Source organism: Mizuhopecten yessoensis, unplaced genomic scaffold (genome assembly GCF_002113885.1).
Source record: "Mizuhopecten yessoensis strain PY_sf001 unplaced genomic scaffold, ASM211388v2 scaffold11179, whole genome shotgun sequence".
Taxonomy (NCBI): Eukaryota; Metazoa; Mollusca; class Bivalvia; order Pectinida; family Pectinidae; genus Mizuhopecten; species Mizuhopecten yessoensis.
In genome coordinates this window covers 941,205-966,821 of record NW_018408919.1, presented here as the reverse complement: position 1 = coordinate 966,821, position 25,617 = coordinate 941,205, and the positions used below count along the sequence as shown (strand labels likewise).

At 35.8% G+C, this 25,617-nt stretch overlaps 2 protein-coding genes and 5 non-coding genes across 9 annotated transcripts in view; 5 read left to right on the top strand and 2 right to left on the bottom strand.

Moving 5' to 3' along the window:
- LOC110440359 (protein YIPF5-like) overlaps positions 1-7,995 on the top strand; it is a 93,710-nt gene extending 85,715 nt beyond the window's left edge. The window contains exons 5-7 of the mRNA XM_021483389.1: positions 2,762-2,872; positions 6,286-6,467; positions 7,703-7,995. Of these exons, the coding sequence (XP_021339064.1) occupies positions 2,762-2,872; positions 6,286-6,467; positions 7,703-7,865 (456 nt within the window). The 3' untranslated portion in view covers positions 7,866-7,995. The remainder of the gene's footprint in view (positions 1-2,761; positions 2,873-6,285; positions 6,468-7,702) is intronic.
- Positions 7,996-11,250: 3,255 nt separating this feature from the next.
- Positions 11,251-15,843, bottom strand: LOC110440376. 3 transcript variants are annotated; one of them, XM_021483422.1, is made up of 2 exons: positions 15,769-15,843; positions 11,251-13,943 (listed from the first exon to the last, which is right to left on the bottom strand). In XM_021483422.1, exon 2 carries the CDS (start codon positions 13,413-13,415, stop codon positions 12,582-12,584), a length of 834 nt encoding a protein of 277 aa, XP_021339097.1. In that variant the 5' UTR covers positions 13,416-13,943; positions 15,769-15,843; the 3' UTR covers positions 11,251-12,581. The 3 variants fall into 3 exon arrangements, with proteins under 3 accessions (XP_021339097.1, XP_021339098.1, XP_021339095.1); XM_021483423.1 differs by lacking the exon at positions 15,769-15,843 and adding an exon at positions 14,803-14,878; XM_021483420.1 differs by lacking the exon at positions 15,769-15,843 and adding an exon at positions 14,474-14,522.
- Positions 15,844-19,199: 3,356 nt separating this feature from the next.
- Trnar-acg lies at positions 19,200-19,272 on the bottom strand. Its single transcript has one exon. It is a non-coding gene; the product is annotated as a tRNA-Arg (tRNA).
- A 915-nt stretch (positions 19,273-20,187) lies between these two features.
- Trnar-acg lies at positions 20,188-20,260 on the top strand. Its single transcript has one exon. It is a non-coding gene; the product is annotated as a tRNA-Arg (tRNA).
- A 952-nt stretch (positions 20,261-21,212) lies between these two features.
- Trnar-acg lies at positions 21,213-21,285 on the top strand. The gene has a single exon. It is a non-coding gene; the product is annotated as a tRNA-Arg (tRNA).
- A 929-nt stretch (positions 21,286-22,214) lies between these two features.
- Positions 22,215-22,287, top strand: Trnar-acg. The gene has a single exon. It is a non-coding gene; the product is annotated as a tRNA-Arg (tRNA).
- A 1,914-nt stretch (positions 22,288-24,201) lies between these two features.
- On the top strand, positions 24,202-24,274 carry Trnar-acg. The gene has a single exon. It is a non-coding gene; the product is annotated as a tRNA-Arg (tRNA).
- The last annotated feature ends 1,343 nt before the right edge of the window (positions 24,275-25,617 follow it).

Sequence of the window (25,617 nt, the reverse complement as noted above, 5' to 3'; positions counted from 1 at the left end):
TGTTATGTTTGTCGGTTCACGGTTCCATTTATTGGTCAGTATGGCTTATGTAGTCTGTCTTAGACTTGTCACTTCCAGATTACATTACTATGAAACATGATTAAATTTTCTCATTACTTGATATGAATGTTGATGTACTAGCTCCAGATTTTGTTTATTGAAACCTTTGCTGTAGCTCCTAGTTATGCTATGCATTTTACCTGTGATCTAGCCTGGTTGTCTCCTAAGAAAGGGATTAAAATGAGTCCTTGGTATGTTTCCCAATTAAAATGTCTCTTTTTGTAGGGAAGACAATTTTTCACCAGCATTGCAATCATCCTACCTACCCTTGAGGTATCAATACTCTGTTGATAAAGTTAGCTTTGTTAGCTCTGTTCTGACTTATTTCGTATTTATAGAATATGTTGAAGCAAGGATGGATGGGCTTGATATTGAGTCAGTGTGGGCTTAGCAGGGGTAATTACGGTATGCAGGCTAGTCTATAGCATGAACCGGTACCATATTGATTCTGTGAAAAGAGGTTGATTAATCTTCTCCAAATTCTCGATGTATCCAATTTAACATTTGTCTGGATATTCTGTATGCATTCTGTTTCTATGAATTGTAAATAGATTCAGCTCTGCCATCTCCAGACCAGGCTATAGGTTATACGGCAGTTATTTTGTCAAAGCCCTTTTGGCATGAAAATGGATTCTGTAAAAATATAAATCTGCCAATGTCATATATTCTCTTCAAAATAAAATACATTCAAATTGATCTGTCTTTCTCTCCGGATAACTTCTTTTGTCAATAAGTTACAATAATTAGTACACGCTGCTGGATATGTTTTAAGCATACTGTTGGTCGTTAGACTCATTGAAGTATCTGACTTGCATGATGATCAAAGGCTTACAGTAGTCCTGTAAACTCATTCACCCCTTAAATTTCATAATGATCTATTCCAGCCTTTGAATTGGAAGAGTTCAAATGTGTCTTAATTCAGGGGTGAATGGGTCAAACATCATGTTGTACATTCATTAAAAAGTTTATTTTGCAGATAAATATATATACCGGTAAGTCAAAATAGCATTTGTATGTTTATAAAGATATGCAAATCTTAATCTTTGTCAGTATGTTGACTGGATGGAATGTTGTGCTGGGTGCCTTCAACATGGTATTTCAGTGAGGTAGCACTCTTATGTTGGCATCAGATCCACGCTTAAGTAGGCAACTACACCAAGATACCACCCCCAGCACACTCCCATACATTACAAACATAGAGACACATCCTTAAATGACCTTGGCTGGTAATAGGACACAAAACCCAATAAGCAAACAAGTCATCTATAGGTATACCAGGTATATCGGAGGCACGGTAGTCTAGTGGTAGGACGTCGGACTCGTGACCGAAGGGTTGCGGGTCCGAGTCAACGCACGGCACTGTGTTGTATCTTTGAGCAAGATACTTTACTCTGCTTGTTCCAGTCCACTCAGCTGTAAATGAGTACGTGTTTGAGCAGTGCTACCAGAAGTCTACCAGAAATAAAGGGTAGAGAAGTGAGAAAAGAAAAGATACACATCCCAAGCATCGCCAGGAACACAGGAATTGTTACAAAACAATGGAAAAGGGACCTTTAAATATGTTGGCTGTAATTGTGGTTCCAAAAGAAATGGGGCATTATATCAAGGTTTTTATACACGTTTTACACTGACGCTATTAACAAAGTGTTGGAAGGATATTTTATCTTGATACATAGAGAATGGAGAATCCCTAAATTGGATTTGCTGTTCATCTCTCATATACATGTATTTTTATGGCGCCGCGTCTGCTGCACATTCGATCCCCCACCAAGGGGAGTCTCTCTAATAGATTGTCTGTCCGCAACAGACGTTGACATTAAGGAGTGTTATATATCAATAATAGATTGTTGTCTTTCCCTATCAGACGGAGGAAGTATAAAAATAGGGTTCGATGATGATATATAGATTTCGGAACAAAATTCCGAAATGGGATTTGGTGATGAAATTGAGCATCCTCGGAGAAGCAATTTCATTGGACAACATTACAGAAACAGGATACCGGGATGATTTAGGGAGATAATAATTAACACAGAGTAACAAGTGTTTTGTCAAGTAGTGATTTTATTAAAACAACACTTTTATTAGGTTTAGATTACAAATAGGAAAGTTATTTGATGAAAAACCACGTTTTTATGCTTGAATTGGTATAAGATATCCACTTTCATTTCTCTGTAGAATTTCATTTTGACACCAATGGGAAATTTCTCAGTACCTGGTAATTAAAACTTTAAAGGAATTGGAATTTTATCAAACCTTTTAATTTTTGCAGCAATATATACAGTACGTCTATACAGTATGGGTTTATTTATGCGTTTCTAATGTTGCAGTGTATGCGTGCAGTTTTGATATTTTCAATTGAATAAGAATTACAGAAAATAATAGGAGTTGCATTGCAGATTAAGAATATGTTTCTCATGAACCATATATTGGAGTGAATGTCTTAACCCATTCACCCCAAAAGTCACATTTGAACCTTATCAAATCCAAGACTGGGAAAGTCCAGTTTAAATTTGTGGGAGTGAATGAGTATAGGTATTGTTTCTTAGGTTTTGAGATGATAATAGACCTTTCTGATTTTTTAGGTTTTCATTTGGAAGATTTCTTTGTCACCCCACATTATATTTTTTCTGTAAATTCATTGATACTAAAGTTCTCTTGTATGTGTTGTAGATTTGTAATAACTGATCTTGTGTATTTGCAGACAATGGCAGTTCTGAATCCCCTGAAGCAGACGGAGAGCACCATCATGCAGGACACCGACCTTGCAGGACCGTTTGTCTTCTGTCTGGCGTTTGGTGGATCCCTTATGCTGGTAATATATCAAACTCTCCATGTCATTTTTTCTAAAAAAATGTATACTACTGATACCTGTGCCGAAAAATGAAATTTAGTCTGAAGAACTCTGAGAATAATTGTGAAAAATCTGAAACATGGAATAGATGAAGGGTTTTTAAAAGACAGAAAAAATTGTGCCTTTAATTCATTTGCTGACAAAATAATGTACTAAAAGGCTTACAAAGCATATAGTGTGTGATTGACATCATGCAGTGAGTTTTCCGACACATTTCACTGATATGTTTCCATTTCTGCTAGAGAAAAGATAAACCTGTCTGTATCTACCTAGAGAAAAATGGCTCACATATGCACTATGGTTCTGAAAATATCACCATAAAGTCGTGACTTTATGCACAGCGTAACCAGGGTAACATATCATCCATTTTGTCACACATTCCATGTGCCCTTGATGATGGCATGGTGCTCTGGGTTCACCATTACATCATACTTTTATGGTACGAAACTGCTGGGGAAAAACATAACCATTCATGGCTGTGTTTGTAGATATAGAAATCTCAACCCTGGGGATAAGATTTTTGATGTTTTGCATTTGCCTCAGCCTAAAAAATCTTACCCTAGGGTTGAAAGGTGGGGTCCACTCCAATGCTAAAAATCCCATATGGTTGGCCCATGCAGCAATTTTTAAGCACCTTGGCTGGATTGAAAACGATGAACTCGGCTCCCTTATTTGGCCAAATGGGAGCTCCCTCAAGTACTCCTATAATGTAAGTGAGAAAATAAAGTCATAGTTATTCAAGAGCCTGAAGAATCAGTATTTTAATTTAAAGCTGATTTTTTTCCCCTAGTGCTGCTGCTAAGGGGAGGTTGATCATTTTGATACCAAATATGTACTTATCTGTGATGCTAGTACTTGGTTCTTTGTCAAAAGTGTAGTCCACCTTTCTCTGTCTACGTCACATTGCTGAGGTGCAGTTGATCATTTTGATGCCAAATATGTACTTATCTGTGATGCCAGTACTTGGTTCTTTGTCAAAAGCGGAGAACACCTTTCTCTGTCTACGTCACATTGCTGAGGAGTATAGTTGATCATTTTTATACCAATTATGTACTTATCTGTGATGCTAGTACTTGGTTCTTTGTCAAAAGTGTAGTCCACCTTTCTCTGTCTACGTCACATTGCTGAGGTGCAGTTGATCATTTTGATGCCAAATATGTACTTATCTGTGATGCCAGTACTTGGTTCTTTGTCAAAAGTGGAGTCCACCTTTCTCTGTCTAGTCACATAGCATTGATAGATCCATCTAGTCAAGCACTGTCAAGCTTCTTTCTGCTATCACAATGGTAAATTGTGTAGGACAGCTGTGTAGTACAGTAGAGGGACGAGAGGGAGCAGGTTGTTATCACCAGAACAGCCATAAACAAAGCACCTATCATTGAAACGTCATGGTCAGCATCTGGACCACCTGATAATGTCCAGTCCCAATGGTCAGTGTCACCAGTGTTGACAGTCCTTATCACCACTCTGTGGTCAAAACCAGCTGGTCAGCTTAACTATCTCTGTGGTCAGTGTTGACAGTTCTTATCACGTAATATATATTGTGGTCAGAATCTAGCTAGCTTAGTAAGGAGTCAAAGTAAGGTTTTGTTTAGATTTTGGAATTAGTGCTTTGGGGTGAGGAGGGGGTAAATTTTACACAACACCATATTTAATTAATAAAAAGTCTTTATTATCTTGCAGAAACGGATGTTGTATTTCCTGTATTTCTTTTCCAAGTGAAATGAAGTCATGAAATGCAACCAGTGTAAAAAATAAACTTATTTCAACTATTTTAAACATTTTTTAGAGACAGACTTTTTTGAAAAAAAATGTACCTGTTTGCATTTCTTATAGAACTACATGTCTTTGTTTTTGACGTTAGTTAATGATTTTATTTAGAAATTGATTTTATTTAGAAATTTGATTTCAAAATTAAGAAAGGCAGACTAGACTTTAGATAATATTTTAATGTTAGTGTAGAGGTGGAGACAGTATTGGTCAGAATGCTTGACCGGCTGATCATCTCATCAAAACTGACAAATGGGACATAATATAAGGATCCTGTTAGATTGTCTAGGTGACCATTGCACATGGAGTACACCCAACAATCTGCTGACTGATACCCATGTTTGATGTCTTAATAAGGACTGGATTCACCTGTGATAAAATGCATCAGCTTAATTATTTATGTACTCAAATTTTCAAATTCAATTTTTTGCAAACTTTTGCAAAATATATAATCATTTTTGAGTATATTATCTAAAAGTTATTACTTTGAATCCCAGGACACATATACTTTTTGCAAAATTTTAATAATTATTGAAACATCAATATAAGTTTTAACTAATTAATGTCTCAGGAAGCTGACCAATCTTATTAATCGAGTCCTGGACATAACTCATTGTGTGATGTCTTAATAGGATGTACTGCACACATATTGGATATCAGGGTGTTAGACCGCTAATAGGATTGTCTCAGCTTCATTGTCCACATGGAATCAGCCAGCTGGACGTAGTGACCATCATTACTGACCAGTCAATAACAAGCTTTATCTCAATCTGAGCATTTCTATATGTGATATAATACTTCCCACAGATGATGTTCCCAGTTCACCCAATCACCCCTAAAGCCACATTTGAACCTTACCAAATCAAAGACTTGGCAAGTCAAGTTTAAATATGAAGGGGGAATGAGTTAACAGTTTTTATATCTACAGAAAATTCTGCTATCTGTTTCTTAGATCATTTACATGAGACTTAAGGATGTATGTTATTTTATTCTTATGCAAATCTCCTTTACCAAAGAGTTCTACACTAATATCTATGCAGAATTTCTACTATGTTCCTCTTAATATCATGTGTTAGTTTTTGGAAGAAAATATGATATTAAGTGAAATGAGATATTAACAGTAGTTCAAGGGTGAGTTTACCTACGTAACATTTTAGAAATCTTAAAAAAAGCTCATTTTGTTTCTGTATTTTACCTTTTCACACTTTCCTAAACACTCATCATAACATAGTTATCAAATGTTATATAGTAAGATATCCCATGAGAATTTGAAAATGCAATAAAAAAAATCTTTATGCATATAACACACAACATACTAGCTTAAATGTCTCCAACAGCATTTTGGTATATGGTTTTACACCACACAGAGGTGTGAAAATAGTCACCAATGTATTCCTATATCTATGCTTGTACAAGTACCTTTTAATTTTGGTATATTTAGCAACACCTGAAAATGATTGATTTTCTGAAGATTGCAGAAGGAAAACATTTTTAGAACAGTTGTGAATATTTGACATTGTGCCACTCATCCAAGAATTTTGTTATTTAGAAAAAGCATGGAGCTTGTTATATAATAATTAATAAAATACAATATTTTATTTCAGGCAGGGAAGTTACAGTTTGGATTTATCTACGGGATCGGTGTTGTTGGATGCCTGGCCATGTATAGCTTGCTGAATCTGATGAGTATAACAGGCGTGTCGGCGGGTTGTGTCATCAGCGTCCTTGGCTACTGTCTCCTCCCCATGGTCATCCTCTCCTTCTCTGCCGTCCTCCTCTCTTTACAGTAAGTGTTCATCAGGTAGTAAATAGTGTTAAGTAAAGTATTTCTTAAAGACTGAATCTGATCTTTCTGTATATTAAAAGGATGCTCTACACCAAATTTTGGTTAAAATCTCTCCATTAATACAGGAGAAGAAGGATTTTAAACATTTATCGCTTTACTCCCCTAATGGGCCCTGCCCCTCTGTCCCCAGGGGGACCACACCCTCCATTTATACAAAATGAGTCCCCTTTGCCCTGCAATGCTTTCGACCAAATTTGATTTAAATCCCTCCCTCCATTCGTATGAAAGAACTCAAAAGGATATTTCTATATAAAATCTGTCTACAAAGACAACCTTTCCATAAAAGTGTCTGTTTTGCTGTCTCCCCAGAATAGTCTTTGTAGACAGGTTTTACTACACTGTTCAAGACACTGGGGTCAGTTGTGCATGGGTTGATCAGTTATTGAGACAGGGTTGATGTGTAAAGGGAAATAACTCTTAACAAATAGTCCTTTTATTATTGTGGAGTGTTTTGATATCATTTGAGCCAATACTCACTTACAGCCAGTAAGTACAAAGGTTAATAGTTTTTTCAAAACTTCTTGGGTAAAAAATATTTCTGTTAATGAATTTAATGATCTATTTCTTTTGGCAGAAGGGGATGGGTGGAGATAGGATGTAGGGTTTATGAATTGCCTTACTAGTCTTCAAATGTCATATTCAATAATCACAAGAATTAAGAAAGACAGGGAACATGTATTCTTTAGCTAACTAGCAGTTATATACTTTGACCTACATAAAGTAATTTACATTAAGTTTGAAATATATCCACTTTTACTTTCCTTATAACTTATATGAAATAAGCATCAAATATATAAACTTTTACTTTCTTTGTAATTTACATCAAGACTTGAAAATGTCTACTTTTAATTTCAGTGTAAATAATGTTGATCTTGAAATACATCTACTTTTACCTCCCATGTTTCTTACAAGTCTGCTTTCCATTCCAAGTAATAAATATTAAGCTTGAAATCAGCATACTTTAAAGTTCTGTGTAATTTACAATGTTTCCATGTGTTTACTTTCACTTTCCATGTGATAACACAAAGATTGAAATATGTTAAAAAATGTTTATGTTTACTTTCCATGTAATTAACAAAAAGATTGGAATATGTTAAAACATGTCTACTTTCACTTTCTATGTAATAAACACTGAGATTGAAATATGTTAAAACATGTCTACTTTTACTTTCCAGAGGCCTGATAGGTATAGTGCTGACAGCTTTGGCTGTGATCTGGTGTAGTCTGTCCGCATCTAAGTTGTTCGTGTCGGCCTTGTCGATGGATCACCAGCAGCCCCTAGTGGCCTACCCCTGTGCCTTGGTGTATGGGGTCTTCGCTTTACTAACAGTATTTTAAGACTTTATGTGCATGTTCAAACCACAATTTCTCATCAAGAACTTCAGATTAAACCTGACATGTTAGGAAAATATATTTGCAAAAATTCATAAATTCATTTTTCTATTTCCGTGAATGAATTTCATTTAAATTTTCAAATTTAAATGACAAGTTAATCTTTTTAATGTTTTTTGTTTTTTTTTCACATTTGCTTTTGAGTAAATATGTAAATATATTTTTATTTAAGTCAATTGTGTCCTTTCTTTTCAAAGATGTATTCTTGATTGATATCTATTGTTTCTAATAATTGATTTGGTAAATGGTGTAAACTTTAATTTAATATGCTACTGTGAATATATAAGAAAGTTTGTTAAGCTAAAGAGAAAAGTCAAATCTGAAGTTGATTTTGAGAGATGAGAACTAGGAGATGACTTGCTTTTGTGAGATTGTGCAATAATTTTGTCTCGCATAGGTGAGTAGACTAATAAACTGTTATGATCCTGGACCATTTAAAGCAAGAAATGACCAAAGCAGGGGGGGAATGAAATGTGAAGAATCTTTCAATGACAAGGAAATCTAGGAAAGAGATAATGATTGTTGTTTCATTTTCAAGGATTGGTATTGGTATCTGCTAAAGATGTGATACAGTTTCACAAAAAAAAATCAGTGTAGTAAAATATAGAAAAAGACAATGTTTAGAAAATTCTTTCAAAAATATTATACCGTTTTACGATGTTTTGTTTAAATGCTATCTTGTGATTAGTTTATTGTCAATCTTTTAAAATTTATCATGATTGCAACTCCGATGTTATTCAAATTATATGTGTATCAAATATGGCTTGAATGAAAGGAATATTGTAATGGTTCTTGCTTATCTATAACAAATACCACAATTTGATGTAATTAACAGCCTTTCATTTTCTTTTTTTCAAAATCTTCCATTGACAAATAATCAAGAACATGAATTCTAGATTAGTACTATACAAATCCTTTTAAGCAAATATTACTATTTCAAAACAACTCTTTGTGCCATAGTCAACATTGTTGTATAGGAATATGGTATTCTTTTGCAAGTGCTAATCAATTCAGTATGGTGCAAGGACAGGAATTCAAGGGACGTGGAGTGGTGAGGGGGTGAGAGTGGTGGTGTTTAGGGGTCAGTCAAAAAACCCTCCTTGTTGTAAAACAGGTAATCATGACATTTGGAGAAAACGAAAATAAAACTTTGTAATAATCCTGGTGGTTTGTGTCTGTGTTACTTTTTATAAGTTATCAAATTATAGACAAATTCCATAGCAATTATCAGGGCCTGTATTCATGTTACCGTTCTCGTGCTCAAGTATGGATGTCGTGCTCAAGCCTAATTTCTTGTTCGGGTTATATATTACACTGTAGTTAAAAATAAGTAGATTTGTTTTCTTTCTTTTTTGTGCTCAGAAAAAAAAAGTGGCTCATGTTTTCATCATCACAAAAACCAAAGCAGGATTGTATGTACAATGTCAGACAATGTATATAATCTCCATCAATTACGTCAATGCTTTTTCTTTAAGCCCAGATACCTGGATAAAAGTGTTTTCCTCTTACAGCTGAAAATGTGTGCGATATAACTTCTATAAACCATTAAGATGCGTAACATTTGTCTTTCGACAATCATTGCTTGATATGATATGAATATTGATTTTTCTGTTTTCTGTATTTTATTGGCTCCTATGAGAAGAAGAAATTCCATTGTTATGTTTTGTATAACATTACAAATCGCTCACTCAGTCATAGCTTGACAAAGGGATCAATCGGTTTTGAAACGTTTGCGACATATGATGTTATAGATGTTGAGATATTACAGAGTTCTTGCCATTTATTGGTCGGAGTGACCTTATAGTTTAATGTTAATAGTTCATGATGCATGACTAAAAGCTGAGCATACGGATATTCTTCATCTTTGGAAATGTGGAACTTTATATCGTATTTCTTTGAAGACACCATGGTGATCATACAACATTGATATTATGTATATCATCTTATTTGCTGGGATACCTTAACCTCGCCACCAAACGAGTGAAATGTCCTGCCTTATATGTATTGCCTTTTACATAAAATAGGTAGATATTTCAAAATAAGCATACCTATCTACTGCATCTGTATGTAAAACAAGTTTGTAAGATAAACCCAGGTTTACAATGCAAGGGATTGTGATGGAATGACTGTTACTTGTTCTAGATGACCAAACAAATTCCTTTTAACAGTGCTTTAAGAGGTTATATTTTGATTGAATCTGATGATTGATTTTTAGAAAACCTTGTCGGTCATTAATTTTGAATGTTATAGTATGTTTTGTGTATAGAGCATGCTTTAAAAGCTATTATTTTGATATTACCATTTATATGTGACGATAATACCAATTCGTTTTGTCGCTGACCCTAATACAACTTCTGGAGTACCCCAAGGATCAGTGCTAGGACCGATATTGTTTGTGAAACCTATAAACGATCTTCCTGATATGCTACAGTCGGATGCATACCTTTTCGCGGATGATACTAAAGTTTTCAAAAGTATACATGGAAACGCTGATGTGGATATCCTACAGGAGGACATACATATTTATTAAAATTCATCCTTTAAGGTGTCAATCTATGCATATATAGGCTGACCCTGTGGAGAAAGAACATATTACATAGAAAATGGTCCTTTACAAGAAGTGGAAAATCAGAAGAATATAGGAGTAATTACAGACATATTTTTCCCATTTGAAGATGAATTAAGTACACAAGTAAAGAAAGCAAATCCTATATTTGCAGTCATCGGTCGATCCTTTCATTTTCTAAACCAACACAAATGTTAACTGTTATACAAAACATTAGTAAGAATTCATATTGAATATGCAGATACTGTATGGCATCCCTTTAAATTCAAGCATATCGATATGATTGAGGCAGTACAAGGGAGAGCAACGAAACAAATACCTGGATTTCGGGATTTTTCATATCCGACTGAGGAAACTCAAACGACCAACTCTGAGCTACAGAAGAATAATAGGGACATGATTGAGGTGTTTGAAATAACAAGCAATATTTCTGATAATTGTGCAAAGGATTTTGTTAAGATGTGGAAAGGTCAACCACAAAGACAAGGAATAAGAAGACATTCAATAAAAGTATTTCCATAATTCTAGAGAGGATACTCGCAAGAACTTTTAAAATTGTTTGCCTTGCGAACTGCAAGAATTGTGGTATTAGCACGGAATGTAAACACATATTAAAATAGACGGGATAAGCATTGGAAGAACCAGAAACTCCTATATAATTATTGATCTGAGATTCGTTAATGATACAAGTTACGTCACATTCATCTATTGTCCAATGTTATGATTTTGAGTCCGGATAAGAAGTTCAACTGAACTTGACGTCAGGACAGACATTTTTTCAAATATGCAAGTGAGGTGTGATTCATTTCCAAAATACATCAAAGCCTTCGGTAATGCCAAAAGTTTAAAAAAACGCGAAATTAATATATGTTTGAATGTAGTTCATATTTACCTTTAAGCAAACAACACGTAAATCCCGCCATCAAAGGATTTCCCCACTGCCTTGGTCTGACCAAAAGACCGATTATATCAAAAGGATCAGACTTATTATCTCCATGTGGTTTGAGACTAAATATTCTCATCTAAGCCATGTCCAAATTTACATTATGTGATTATTTACGCAGGGATAATACAAAAGAAAACGACGTCAGGTTTGCCATGGTCGCAGATACGACGTCATTATATTGTTTCTTGTGATGTGTCAACGGGCGGTATTACTCATAATGCGTACACAGCAATAATCTATGAAAATATGAAGATGTTATTAGTTTACACTGAATAGCAGCATGTGTTTGTGCTACAGTATATACGTATACAGATATCGAGATGTTAGGGTACGGAACTAGATAAGATCCGTGGTTATAAATTAGGGTTAAAGATAACAGAACGGTACATAGAACTATCAAATGTGGTTGATTAAATATAGATTGTTGATTGTCCGACCAGCGCACTGTAGTTTGTGACGTGTTCACAACTTACACACAATGACGTAAGGAGACTTATTTGATAGAATATTTGAATTCTCCATGATTTATGTGTATGTGAAGACTCCAGCAATTTGTGTGTCTCGAGTTGTATTCTTTCGACCCTGTTGTCTTTGCGTTTTCACTTTAGTTTCGATCTTGTCGTTGTGTGTTAACGCTACAGAACACTTATTAAGCTTTCCTGTTAAGAGAATCGGGGCGTTTATATAGTCGTCCCGGTGTCTGCGTCAGCATTACGGGTCAAAGTTTTGTTGTAAGAGGTGGCCATTCATTAGTATATCATTTAGATTTGTACCAGAATGCCGATATTTGGCATGGGGGTTTCTGAAGCGATCAACTTTGATTCAGTCCGGCTTTAACAGAAACAGAAATCATTTTTGAACATCATCCCAACATCTTCAGGTTAATATTAGGCAATTAGGTTCCCGGGGGTCCTTCATTGGTGCAGGACATGTGAGAACTAACAACTAATCCTGACCTGTTTAGGACTTGACTGCTGCGAGCATGCTACGTCCTATTACAATCGTTACAATTATGTACGAAAAAAAGAGAGTAACAGAGCTCTACCCCCGGCTATTTTCACTTTCTCGAGCATAATTCTAATATGAGATGCATAACAGTCACCAAGAGAGAATTTCTTTTGTTTTAAGTAACACTCTGAATTGTGCTGATTCATACACTGGTGTACTGCAATCGTTTGATTTGATTACCAAACCTTGTCCACAGAATCCCGCCCCTATCTACCGCCACAAGTCTCGCCCACCCCGTGTCATTATGGAGACATCGCAAGTACTGACCATTCCCACTCAGCAGATGCAGACAACGGTTGTCACAGTCAGCAATGATCAGATTCCCCATACTATCATACGTCATATCCCAAGGACTGAAAGGTTGGAAGTCATCCCTGCTGTTGTGTTCGGGTTCTCCGTATTCGAACAGTTCCTTAAGGTCTTTGTCCAGCCCAAGAACGTACGGTTTGCCAGCACCACCATCAATTGAATGTTCACTGTCAAGTACAGCAATATTCCCAGTGACAGGACATTGCGAGATTCTACGTGGTGAACATATTGATGTTTTTCCAGAATGTAACGTAGTGAGTGTGCTACTCTGTTCCCCATCGGTTGTGAATTTAACAAGCTTGTTCATCATGCCAACAAGTATGTGGTCACCCTTAGTACAACATATGGACATGGGTTGATTCGTTATGTTGAATCTGCTGATTAAAGAACCGGAAGTCAGTTCCATGATACTTCCGTTTGAGCATACCGCCCAGAGGTTGTGTGTAGTCGGGGATAGACAGATATCAGTCAGCACGGAGGGACTCACTACCTCCTGATATACATCACCTTTACTTGTCATTTGTATTAAACTGTTACTGTCATCGTCACACCACCAAACCATGTCGTCACTAGCGGCCGGGCAGATACAGCTGACATCGCCACGCGCCTTCCATTGTGAAAGTAACCTGGTGCAGCAGAGACGGAATGTCTGAGAGGTCGGAGGCATTCTTGTTAACACTCCTATAAAACTCGAATCAATGACGTTCCCTCCAATAGCGGTTTCAAAAAATGTCAGATCTGCTTAACGCCGATCCCTTTGGAAAGACTTGTGTTCTTTTCATGACTGCATTTGATGGAGATCACCTCTTGTTGATTTTGTCAGTTATATGTTTCTTTTTGCAACTTTGAAGAGGAGTCGCATGACAAATATGAGAAAAGTGTGTAATCATCACATATCAGATCACAGTATTGCCTTTAGGTTAAACATAGGTGAGGGCAACTAGAAGTATGAATCTTGTCCCCTCATTTCACCAAAAGGATGATTGCTGGTCCTTTTGAAGATGTCATTTCAGATTGTAATGTTTACATAGAAAGTCTTTGCCTGCTTTTCTAATCGTTTTTGTTATTAAAAAGGTGTCTTACTCGTATTATCCCAATCCACTGAAACGGTCGTTGATAATCCCTATCATATTTAATCCGTCATCCCAACCAGTGGTATTCAATGTTTTGTCGACTTCCAACGATTACGTGGATTCTGTAAATAATACAAATAATTCCATTTATACATCAAATGTTTAATCAAAACCGTTGCAATTTAAACGTTTACTATAACACTTTAGCCCGAGTTTGTCTCCTGGAAAAGATTAAACCAAAACATTTAATTGCATGAATCATTTACGAGTAAATGTGCGCCGAAATTAATGATATTTAGGCGCGAAATTAATAACAAAAATTGAGTCGTAACAGCATAGCGTCGTATTTTTTCAATTGGCATTCATTATATAAATAAAAAATGTTATATGTAACAAATAACTCAATACAATCTGCTAACATAGCTTGAAATAGGTATTTTCATTTAGTAGAACTTGTTCTTATTCCTTATATAAAAGCGAAATTCCGTGATACCAGATCGTCGTTCTTGTAAGACCAGATAAGAAGCTCCGAAATTTTTTGAAATCAATACATAATACCGTATTTCCCACCTAAATTCTAGCTAAGGTGATTTTTCAGGTGAGCCAAGAAATATCTTTATAACAATAAGAACATAAAACTGTCAAGCATTACCTATCAAATTGTCATCCAGTCGGCAAAGGAACTTATTGGTTGTCACCGCCACATCCAAAGTATACTTCGAGTAGGTACAGGTACTCCTACCCAGCCATAAGGAAGAGGTACCTGTCTACCTTGATTACACATATATACAATGCAGAATGAGTGCACCGTTACAGATTGGGGTAAAACAACTGATAACAGTATTACTTCCTCGTGTCAACGTTATTGATTTAATGGAGATAGTACGACGGAGATCAAAGCAAAGATGTTTATTGATCCTATTCAAACAAATACATTAAAATCTCTAAATAAGTTACTTAAATGAGTGTGACTTATTTTACCTTACTGGTGAATTTCTTGGTCCCCGAAGTTTGCCGTAACCTTTATGGCCACAATGATCTTAGGTTAATGAAACGGTTCATAATATATGAACTGTAATCATTATTATTTCTAATAACAAGTGCTCCTCTAATTTTTCAAAATTAATTTATTAATCAAGGCGTTTTACGCACGTCCTCTTCTGTTTCAGAAGTTTTTAGACCGATTTAGATTGCCATCTTTTTGCCCTCACGACAAACTGAAGTCACGTCCACTCGGTAATTCAGTGCTCGTAATGACAATTAACTTTAACTCTTCTCAAACACCTTGTTTCATTTCACGGTTTCTCTGAGAGTTCAAAATGTCTTGTTTTAGAGTCTCCATGGTTCTTGTTACTGTCTTTTTATATCAAATATGGGTTCAGGAAATGTCTCGATATGTTTATCAAAAAATAGTTTTTCAGTTTAGTTCCTATACAGACTGACAAAGATAAAAATGGGTTTCCTCTTGATAAACATCTCTTCATAAGTTTTGAGAGGAATAGACGATACTGTCGCCTCCCCCAGATAAACAATATCTATGTTAGAACAATGTGTACATGTCTGAAGAAAGTTGCTCCTCGCGCCTGGAATCGAACATTACTCCTCACGCCTAGAGTCGAACCTTACTCCACACGCCTAGAGTCGAACCTTACTCCTCACGTCTGGAGTCGAACCTTGCTCCTCACGCGTGGAGTCGAACCAGCAGCAACCGGTATACCGGGGTTTGAAGACTGTCAAACGCTAAAGAACTCACACCCGACTCTTTGTATCAAAATATCTGATTCAAAGTCCGCCGTCACAGGACCTTGACGGTTGCTACATAAACCTGTCATCAGTCAATAAAGAAAATAGTCCCTAGTAACAGGACAGCCCTGTAACACAGATCAGCTGATGTCGTCTATGAAAAAAAAAATAACACTGAGGCATTTGAATACAAAATTTACATACTTGCATATTATGGTCGTTTGGTTGTTGATCACTACTCCTTATCTCGTGAGACAGTTGTTCAATACAAAACAAATACTACCCTTGGTTTTACGCAATCGACACTATGAAATGCATACAGATGATGACCTTACTCGAGTGTGCTGTAGGTGTACGACTTCATTATCAATCGCACCTCGTTCACACACACAACGCTTGCCGGTGTGAAGGAGTCTTATATATTTCTCACCACCACTCACGTAGACAATCGTATGCTATATGTCATGTGCATGTCCGGGACATTATGAAATAATAAACCTGCTTTATCCCACCGCAAAATCGTAAGAGGCGACTAACGTGACGCTCCTGAAGATTTGTATATTTTCATGTGCCTTCCTAATATGGAGACGTGAAATTAATTACATACTGGCGCCTCCATACCTTTGATTAGCTCGTTGTCAAAATAATGTGACCATGACACACAAAGTACATTCTTTTAGAGAAGTAATCAGCATTTGCATTTATGGAATTGGGCAATTTTGTACTTGTAATATTATGCCTCATATATATAATGAAGTCATGTTTAAAATGTGGAAAATGCATATTTACTCTTAACAAAAATAACGAGCTTGCCAGGATTCGAACCTGGAATCTTCTGATCCGTAGTCAGACTCCATTGCGCCACAAGCCCTGATTAGTAGGAACTGTGTTTTGTTTGTCTTGTACTTATGAATTGTAGCTTAACATCGATGACCAAAAGATGACAACTGTAAGTATTGATGCTGGGAACATTTCATGTTAAGAGTTTTTGTGTGATTTCTGAAACATGTTCATTTGAAATTGACATGCGCTGATGCAGAAATAGAAAGATATCTTTAATCCTATATGAGCTACTTTACTTGAATATTTTAGTTTTTCTCTAACAGTGCTGTTGTGACTCGTGCACATCATTATTTAATAAATATATTATTTTTAAATTCTGACATTTAATCTGTGTGATGACGCAGATGATTTTCGATTTTTTTCTGTATAACTGAAGTTAAGAGATGGATTTGAGAAGAATATCTCGGTCATCAGAATGTGTCAAGTAACTGTACCAAGTCGGAAAAATCTCTGAAATCTTTGCAATATAATGAAATTTTACTGTCAAATCTGTAGGTATGTAATTCAGAAGGAATTTATATGGAAAATATTAATCTATCACAACTAAGATATTTTCTAATTGTTGATTTTGACTTATAAATCTAACCTTACTGGCTGACATCTTGGAGGGGGGAAATGGCATGTATACTACTATACGTCTCTAAAGGGAGCACATTAAGACTCCCCTTGCGCCAACATCTCGGCTAACAACATTGATCTATATAAGTTAAAATACTTCGTTTTATAATTGTTAATAATATTAAAATAACTTATGTTTATATATACACATCTAGGGCTACTAGAAGGACCTTTGTTGCCGGTACACCAACACAGACAATCTCAGTCTTTCCAAATAATCGAGGTTGGTGGTTTGAGTTTTAAAATATTGGATTCCTAACGGGAAAAAAATCGTGAGCCAGCCAATACCTAACACTATATATGAAGTCAGCGCGTATCTTATATCAAAGTATTTCAAGCCATTATTTGCACAGAGGTTTGTGTAGCATAAAACAAACGAATTTAGGTAATTTACACTTTAATAGAATGCTACAGATTTAATCTTCATCAACTTGTTCCAAAACCGAGCTCTTTTTGAAAACTTTAAAAATCTGTTCAGCGGCAATACAAAAAACTCTGATTTAACCTTCATTCAGTAATTGCACTCACGAATTCGGCTGCTATTTATCATCCCGGGTGGAGCACAGTGCTATTTAAATTTACAGTGAACAGTTTTGTGTAGTGACCCGGGCTTGTGGCGCGATGGATAACGCGTCTGACTACGGATCAGAAGATTCCAGGTTCGAATCCTCTGATATATTTCTATCATCTATAAATACGAAAGAATTGTGTAATTTAGGAAAATTTGTCCATCAAGCAAACATATTACGAGCAAATTATTTAGTAGATAATTAAATGTTGTATCAATGGAATGGCCCTGGAAATATCTGTTGTAATTAAGTTTAATGCAAAGTTTGTATCTATAAACTGTATCAGTTTACGATCAATAAATAATAACGAATTACCTGAAGTCAGGCTCCACTCGATAATGCAGTGCTCTTAATGACAATTAACTTTTAAGTCAAAAAATAGTTTCTATTCTATTCTATTCCTATACAGACTGTCAAAGATAAAAATGTGTTTCCTCTTGATAACCAACTACGATCACAAATCTGCAAAGAATCTCTTCAAATGTTTTTTATTTTAACATACAAATAGCCTATATCTGAAGTTTTGAGAGGAAAAGACGATACTGTCGCCTCCCCCAGATAAACAATATCTATGTTAGAACCCTGTTTACATGACGAAGAAAGTTGCTCCTCGTGCCAGGAGTCGAACCTTGCTCCTCACGCCTAGAGTCGAACCTTACTCCTCACGCCTAGAGTCGAACCTTACTCCTCACGTCTGGAGTCGAACCTTGCTCCTCACGCGTGGAGTCGAACCAGCAGCAACCGGCACACGGGGGTTTGAAGACTGTCAAACGCTAAAGAACTCACACCTGACTCTTTGTGTCAAAATGTTTGATCTAAAGTCCGCCGTCACAGGACCTTGACGGTTGCTACGTAAACCTGTCATCAGCCAATAAAGAAATATTCCCTAGTAACAGGACAGCCCTGTAACACAGATCAGCTGATGTCGTCTATGAAAATAATAACACTGAGGCATTTGAATACAAAATTTACATACTTGCATATTATGGTCGTTTGGTTGTTGATCACTACTCCTTATCTCGTGAGACAGTTGTTCAATACAAAACAAATACTACCCTTGGTTTTACGCAATCGACACTATGAAATGCATACAGATGATGACCTTACTCGAGTGTGCTGTAGGTGTACAACTTCATTATCAATCCCACCTCGTTCACACACACAACGCTTGCCGGTGTGAAGGAGTCTTATATATTTCTCACCATCACTCACGTAGACAATCGTATGCTATATGTCATGTGCATGTCCGGGACATTATGAAATAATAAACCTGCTTTATCCCACCGCATGATCGTAAGAGGCGACTAACGTGACGCTCCTGAAGAATTGGACATTTTCATGTGCCTTCCTAATATGATGACAGGAAAAAATTACATACTCGCGCCTCCATATTTTTGGCGGTGTCTCCCTTACCACATTTGATTAGCCCGTTGTCAAAATAATGTGACCATGACACACAAAGTACATTCTTTAGAAAAGTAATCAGCATTTGGTTTTATGAAATATGAAATAAGGCAATTATGTATTTGTAATACTATGCCTCATATATATAATGACGTCATGTTTAAAATGTGAAAAATGCATATTTATTCTTAACAAAAATCACGAGCTTGCCAGGATTCGAACCTGGAATCTTCTGATCCGTAGTCAGACGCGTTATCCATTGCGCCACAAGCCCTGATTACCGGTAGGCTGCGGGTTTTTTGTCTTTAATTTATGAATTGTAGGTTAACATCAAGGAACAAAAGACGACAACTGTAAAAGAGAAGTAAAACAAAACTGGTAAGTATTGATGCTGTGAACATTTTATGTTAACAGTTTTTGTGTGATTTCTGAAACAAGTTCATTTGAAATTGGCATGGGCTGATCCAAAAATAGAAAGATATCTTTAATCCTAGATGAGCTACTCTTGAATATTTTAGTTTTTCTCTAACAGTGCTGCTGTGACTCGTGCACATCATTATCTAATATATATATTATTTTTAAATTCTGACATTTAATCTGTGTGATGATGCAGATGATTTTCGATTTTTTTCTGTATAACTGAAGTTAAGTGATGGATCTCGGCTAACAACATTGATCTATATAAGTTAAAATTATTCATTTTATAATTGTAAATAATATTAAAATAACTAATGTTTATATAAACACATCTAGGGCTACTGGAAGGACCTTTGTTGCCGGTACACCAACACAGACAATCTCAGTCTTTCCAAATAATCGAGGTTGGTGGTTTGAGTTTTTTAAAATATTGGATTCCATAACGAAAATAAATCGTGAACCAGCCAAAACCTAACGCTACATATGTAGTCAGCGCGTATCTCATATCAAAATATTTCAAGCCATTATTTGCACAGAGGTTTGTATAGCACTATAACAAACGAATTTCGTTGATTTAATCTTCATCAACTAATTCCAAAACTGAGCTCTTTTTGAGAAGTTTAAAATCTGTTAGGCGACAATACAAAAACTCAAGTGTAATCTTCATTCAGTAATGCCACTAGTTGCACTCACGAATTCGGCTGCTATTTATCATCCCGGGTGGAGCACAATGATATTTAAAGCTACAAAGAATAGGGATGGGTAGTGTCCCGGGCTTGTGGCGCAATGGATAACGCGTCTGACTACGGATCAGAAGATTCCAGGTTCGAATCCTGGCAAGCTCGTTATTTTTTCAAATTTGATACGGTGTAAGTTTATATTCTAGATCGTTATCAACTCAACACATTATCTCACAAATACTGTGTGTATGTGTGTGTAAATCATATGTGTAATTCGTTGTGGTGGAACACCACTCCAAAATTGTAAGTTTTAAGCGATTGATTCTCACCCATTCACAAAATAATTCTATCCGAAACATGACATTTTTAAGCATAATAATGTGTTATAAACAAAGCCGATGTCAATTTTGTAGGTACTTCACCTTATTATATAGTGTTATTTTGGAAATTCTTGTAATAGAAAAGATAAAATAATAAAATTCTTAGAAGTTAGTGTTATACAAAAATGATAAAATGAAATATGGAGAGTAAATGTGAACTTATCTTTCAAAAATGCTAATACTATCTTTTCTGTTTCTGCTGACCCAAGTAGGGTTTAACTTACATATTACTCTTAATCTTGTTTTAATATAACTTTAATGGAGAAAGGGAGTAACGATAAAGACAGAAAGACGCCGAGAGAGAAATGAGGAGTGAAAAAATGTGGACGAGAGAAGAAAAAAGCAAATGCCTATGCATCAATCTAAACTTGTTATTCTCAGATATTTCTTCTGGCATAACTATTTTAAGCACTATATATATTATATGTGTGACGTCATGAAATCGGGCCATTCAGAGCCTTTTTTTTTATTTGAGTTTCTGAGCTAATTCTGGTGATTGGGACAAAGGGAAAATTCCACTCCCGGGGTGTTCACACGGGTTAAGCTCAGTTTGAAAACCACGCGGATGGAACTTCTTTATCCCAAGTCCCTGGGCATAACAGAGTCTTATAATTTTGATTACATGGAACATTAACGTAGAGAAATTGAGGCCCAGAAACAAAAGAGCCTTTCTGTATTTAAAACTAAATTGCATTTCACATCAACAGATACATGTATACCTAGAACTGCATCATCCCGGGCTTGTGGTGCAATGGATAACGCGTCTGACTACGGATCAGAAGATTCCAGGTTCGAATCCTGGCAAGCTCGTTATTTTTTCAAATTTGATACGTTGTAAGTTTATATTCTAGATCGTTATATTCTAGATCGTCATCAAATCAACACATTATCTCACAAATACTGTGTGTATGTGGGCGTAAATTATATGTGTAATTCGTTGTGATGAACACCACTCCAAAATGGTAAGTTTTTAAGCGATTGACTCTCACCCATTCACAAAATAACTCTATACGAAACATGACATTTTCAAGCGTAAACATGTGAAATAAGCAAAGCCGATGTCCATTTTGTAGGTACTTAACCTTATTATATAGTGTTATTTGGGAAATTCTTGTAATGAAAAAGATTAAATAATAATAAAATAAAATAGAAGTTAGTGTTATTCAAAAATGATAAAATGAAATATGGATAGTAAATGTGAATTTATCTTTAAAAAAAGCTAATACTATCTTTTCCTTTTCTGCTAACCCAAGTAGAGTTTAACTTACATATTGCTCTTAATCTTGCTTTAATATAACTTTTATGGGGAAAGGGGGTTACGATAAAGGTAGAAAGACGCCGCGAGAGAAATGAGGAGTGAAAAAATGTGGACGAGAGAAGAAAAAAAAATCAAATGCCTATGCATCAATCTAAACTTATTATTCTCAGATTTTTCTGTAATGGACACTTATAAAATATGTGAAATATACGAGCATTTTTTCTGTTTCTGAGCTTATTCTGGTGATTTGAACGAAGGGAAAATTCCACTCCCGGGGTGTTCACACGGGTTAAGCTCAGTTTGAAAACCACGCGGATGGAACTTCTTTATCCCAAGTCCCTGGGCATAACAGAGTATTATATTTTGATAACATGGAACATTATCGTAGAGAAATTGAGGCCCAAAAACATAAGCGTTCCTTTCTTTATTGCATTTAACATCAACAGATACCTGCATGCATACCCTAGAATTGTGATATCGCGGGCTTGTTGCGCAATGGATAACGCGTCTGACTACGGATCAGAAGATTCCAGGTTCGAATCCTGGCAAGCTCGTTTATTTTTTTCAAATTTGAAACGTTTTATAAGTTCACGTTCATTCTGGTTTGTATTTCATTGTCATACGATTTCAACGCATATTATGACAATTACTTTGTTTGTGTGTGTGTATTCGATGAATTCATTGTGATCGTTTGAGAGATTGGTTCTCACCCACTCCCAAGTTTAAATATCCCAGAAATCACGTTTTAATTAAAATAGGCGACGTTAATATTTCAGTAGAAGGGGAAAAAACATCAACACGTGAACGAAAAAAGAAGACTTTTCTTTCTTAATGCTGTCATTATTTCAAGTACGTCTACTCGTTTCAAAATCCGTACTATGCGCTTAATATTCACAAATACACCCAAGGGATATCCCGGGCTTGTGGCGCAATGGATAACGCGTCTGGCTATTATTTACGAAAGACTTTTAACAAAAAAAAATAACACTTTTGTGTGGCTGTTGTTGTGTCTGAGATGAAAATATAACTGTGGTTTTTTTCTTATATCTTTTGTGCGAGGGTGAGGGATGGTGTATGTGTGTGTGTGTATGTTAGATATATGTGTGAGCAAGTCAGAATGCGTGGTTGAAGAGTGGGTGTATATAACAGTGTACTTACACATAGTGTATATATATGATGCAATAATTTCCTTTTACCTAACATATACGTATGTATACATGCATGTCTGTATTTTGATAATATTTATTTCGTGCAAACACGGCATAAGCACACTTGGCCCCGAAGGGAGCTAAAAAATAGACCAACAACAAAATTGAGGAAAGAGTAGATCTAATCGGTGGGAGGAACTTACAATATTTAGAGGGTGGAGGGGGGTATTTAATTAAACAAAGTTTATTTGTTTATCAATTTGTTATTCCTTAAAATTTCAGTGGGAATATCATAGCATTTGATAAAAAAAATTCTGTTTGATAAAATAAACGTAAATTTTACTTATACAATGTTAAAGTGTTGACCGTTATACGTGGACTTTGAAACGACATATGTCTATGCCCTAAACATGTTGGACCTCACAACCTTGTATAATACGTTGTTGGTTATTATATGACTTCATGGTGATACATTAAAATCAAATATGTTTTAATTAATAACTGCCCACAGGCGCCTGTCAGTACAGTAAGATATACGTAGCACATTGACGGAGGGGGCTTTTTTTTACCGAATTTGATCATAGCACTTAACTTTCGCCTATATCCACATTTTTTTAAAAAGTTACCGGTATATGTTCTCGATTGGTATGCATAACAACTACTGTGCCTCTATGGTATCTTAAAAGATTTTGCTCCAAGGCTTAACCAAATTAACTCCATTGATACATCTGGAATATTACAGATGGGCTTGTTCAAATAAATGACCTTCACCCATATTCAAGGTCACAGGGGTCAACTCTTCTGAATAACCAAAATGCCCAGGGTGATGATATCTGGTCAGTAGCATGCTGGGATAAAGAGCTACCAAGTTTGTTCAAATCAATGACCTTCACTCTTTCAAGGTCATAGGGGTCAATTGGTTTGAAAACCCTGTAATCAACTTCTTCAGAATAACCAAAAGGTCCAGGGTGATGATATTTGGCAAGAATCATGCTGTCATGAATGGCAACCGCTTTTATTCGATTCGATTACCTTGACCTATATTGAAGGTCACAAGGGTCAAATATGTTTAAAATCTTTTAAACGAATTCTGAATAATCATGAGGCCCAAAATGTTGATATCTGACCAGTGGCATGCTTGGGTGAAGAGCTACAAAGTTTATTAAAATGAATGACATTGGCTTATATTCAAGGTCACAGGGGTCGAATCTTGAATGAACACGTGAATGGAAAAAAAGACAATACTTTCCTAATGTTGCCATTCAACACCCTTACTGTGCGTTTAATATTCAAAAACACACCCAGAGTATCCGATATCCCGGGCTTGTGGCGCAATGGATAACGCGTCTGACTACGGATCAGAAGATTCCAGGTTCGAATCCTGGCAAGCTCGTATTTTTCATAAATTGTTTTATTGGTGTGCTGTATAACACTCATCACACTATGTTCATGTGTGTATCTTAGATGAATTGATAAATAAATGACGAAACAGCACTCGAAAATTCTAGGTTGCATAGTCATTAATTCAGTTATTTTCTACACATCATCTGACTTAACTGTTATGCTTTTTTATGATATGTGGCTATATGAATTCATTCTACTACGTGTGAATTTTACAAATGTAAGCAAATATGCCTAGAAAACAAATTTTGCTAAGTAAAAAAATCACAATATCATCCAGACTACAATTTTGAATGGTTAAAAGTGTCCCATGTCCATTTTACAAAGAAAACAGAAGCTATTAAATTAAGACGTGGTTATTTCAGTGAAAAGAAAAATCAATGCGAATGAAAACGGTAAACACGGTTTTAAGCCATGTATTTCATTTATCTCTGGAGTTAATTACAAGGGGGGGGCAACTCTGTCTTACTTACGTCAACATTTTAAAACGGTTGATGGTGAGACAAAAAGTATCTATGATAGTGTACATGTACCTTTTAGTGTTTAAAATTGTAGAAAAGATGAAGAACATTCGTTGACATATTTCTATGTCCTACTTTCCTCGTCCTCTCTTCATCTCTCTTTCCTTTTGTCACAAAGTTTATCATTCCTTCCTTTTTTAAATGATACCTTCTATGGATCACGAGGAAGAAAAATATAGCATAGGTTTTGTTGTTTTTATTTTATTTTTATAAACCCAAAAGAAATGTTCAATAAGTCTTATTTAAGACCTTTAACTCCCCGTTTTAAGCACCAAACATACAGTTTTTCTGATAAGTGTAGATAGTTTGGTCCATTATTAAAGTGTGAAGTGATTTAAGGTTTGAAAGTTGAAGAAATACGTCATACGAGCCAGGCTGAGAATAGGAGTAAAAACAATGTTCACTTTAAAAAAATCATGCTCTCGTATCACACTATAGTGGAACCTGTGCAATATATCCATCCCATGAAAGACTGCAGTTTAGAAGTTTATCTCCCTCTAGTTTCAAATCGATCAAAATTATCAGTCTCATTGTTTCCATGTACTTAAATATTCTGGAGACGGGGACAAGTCTGTAGACCACAAATGCATTCAACACTTGTTTCTAGACTAACTGCACCACATTTAAACAAACACCCTGGGCCCGTATTTATGTAACCGTTCATTCTGTGCTGAAGCCAACTCTTTTTTACTCGCCTAAATCATGTCATACGGTCAAAAGTTCCTTACATAGCATCAACAGGACGGTTTCATGAATACGGGCCCAAATCTTGATTAGGTAAATACGACTTTTCCTTAGAAATGTGTACACGTAG

Coding starts and splice junctions, on each gene's coding strand:
- LOC110440376 (XM_021483422.1), bottom strand. CDS start 13,415: ATGCCTCCGACCTCTCAGACATTCCGTCTCTGCTGCACCAGGTTACTT.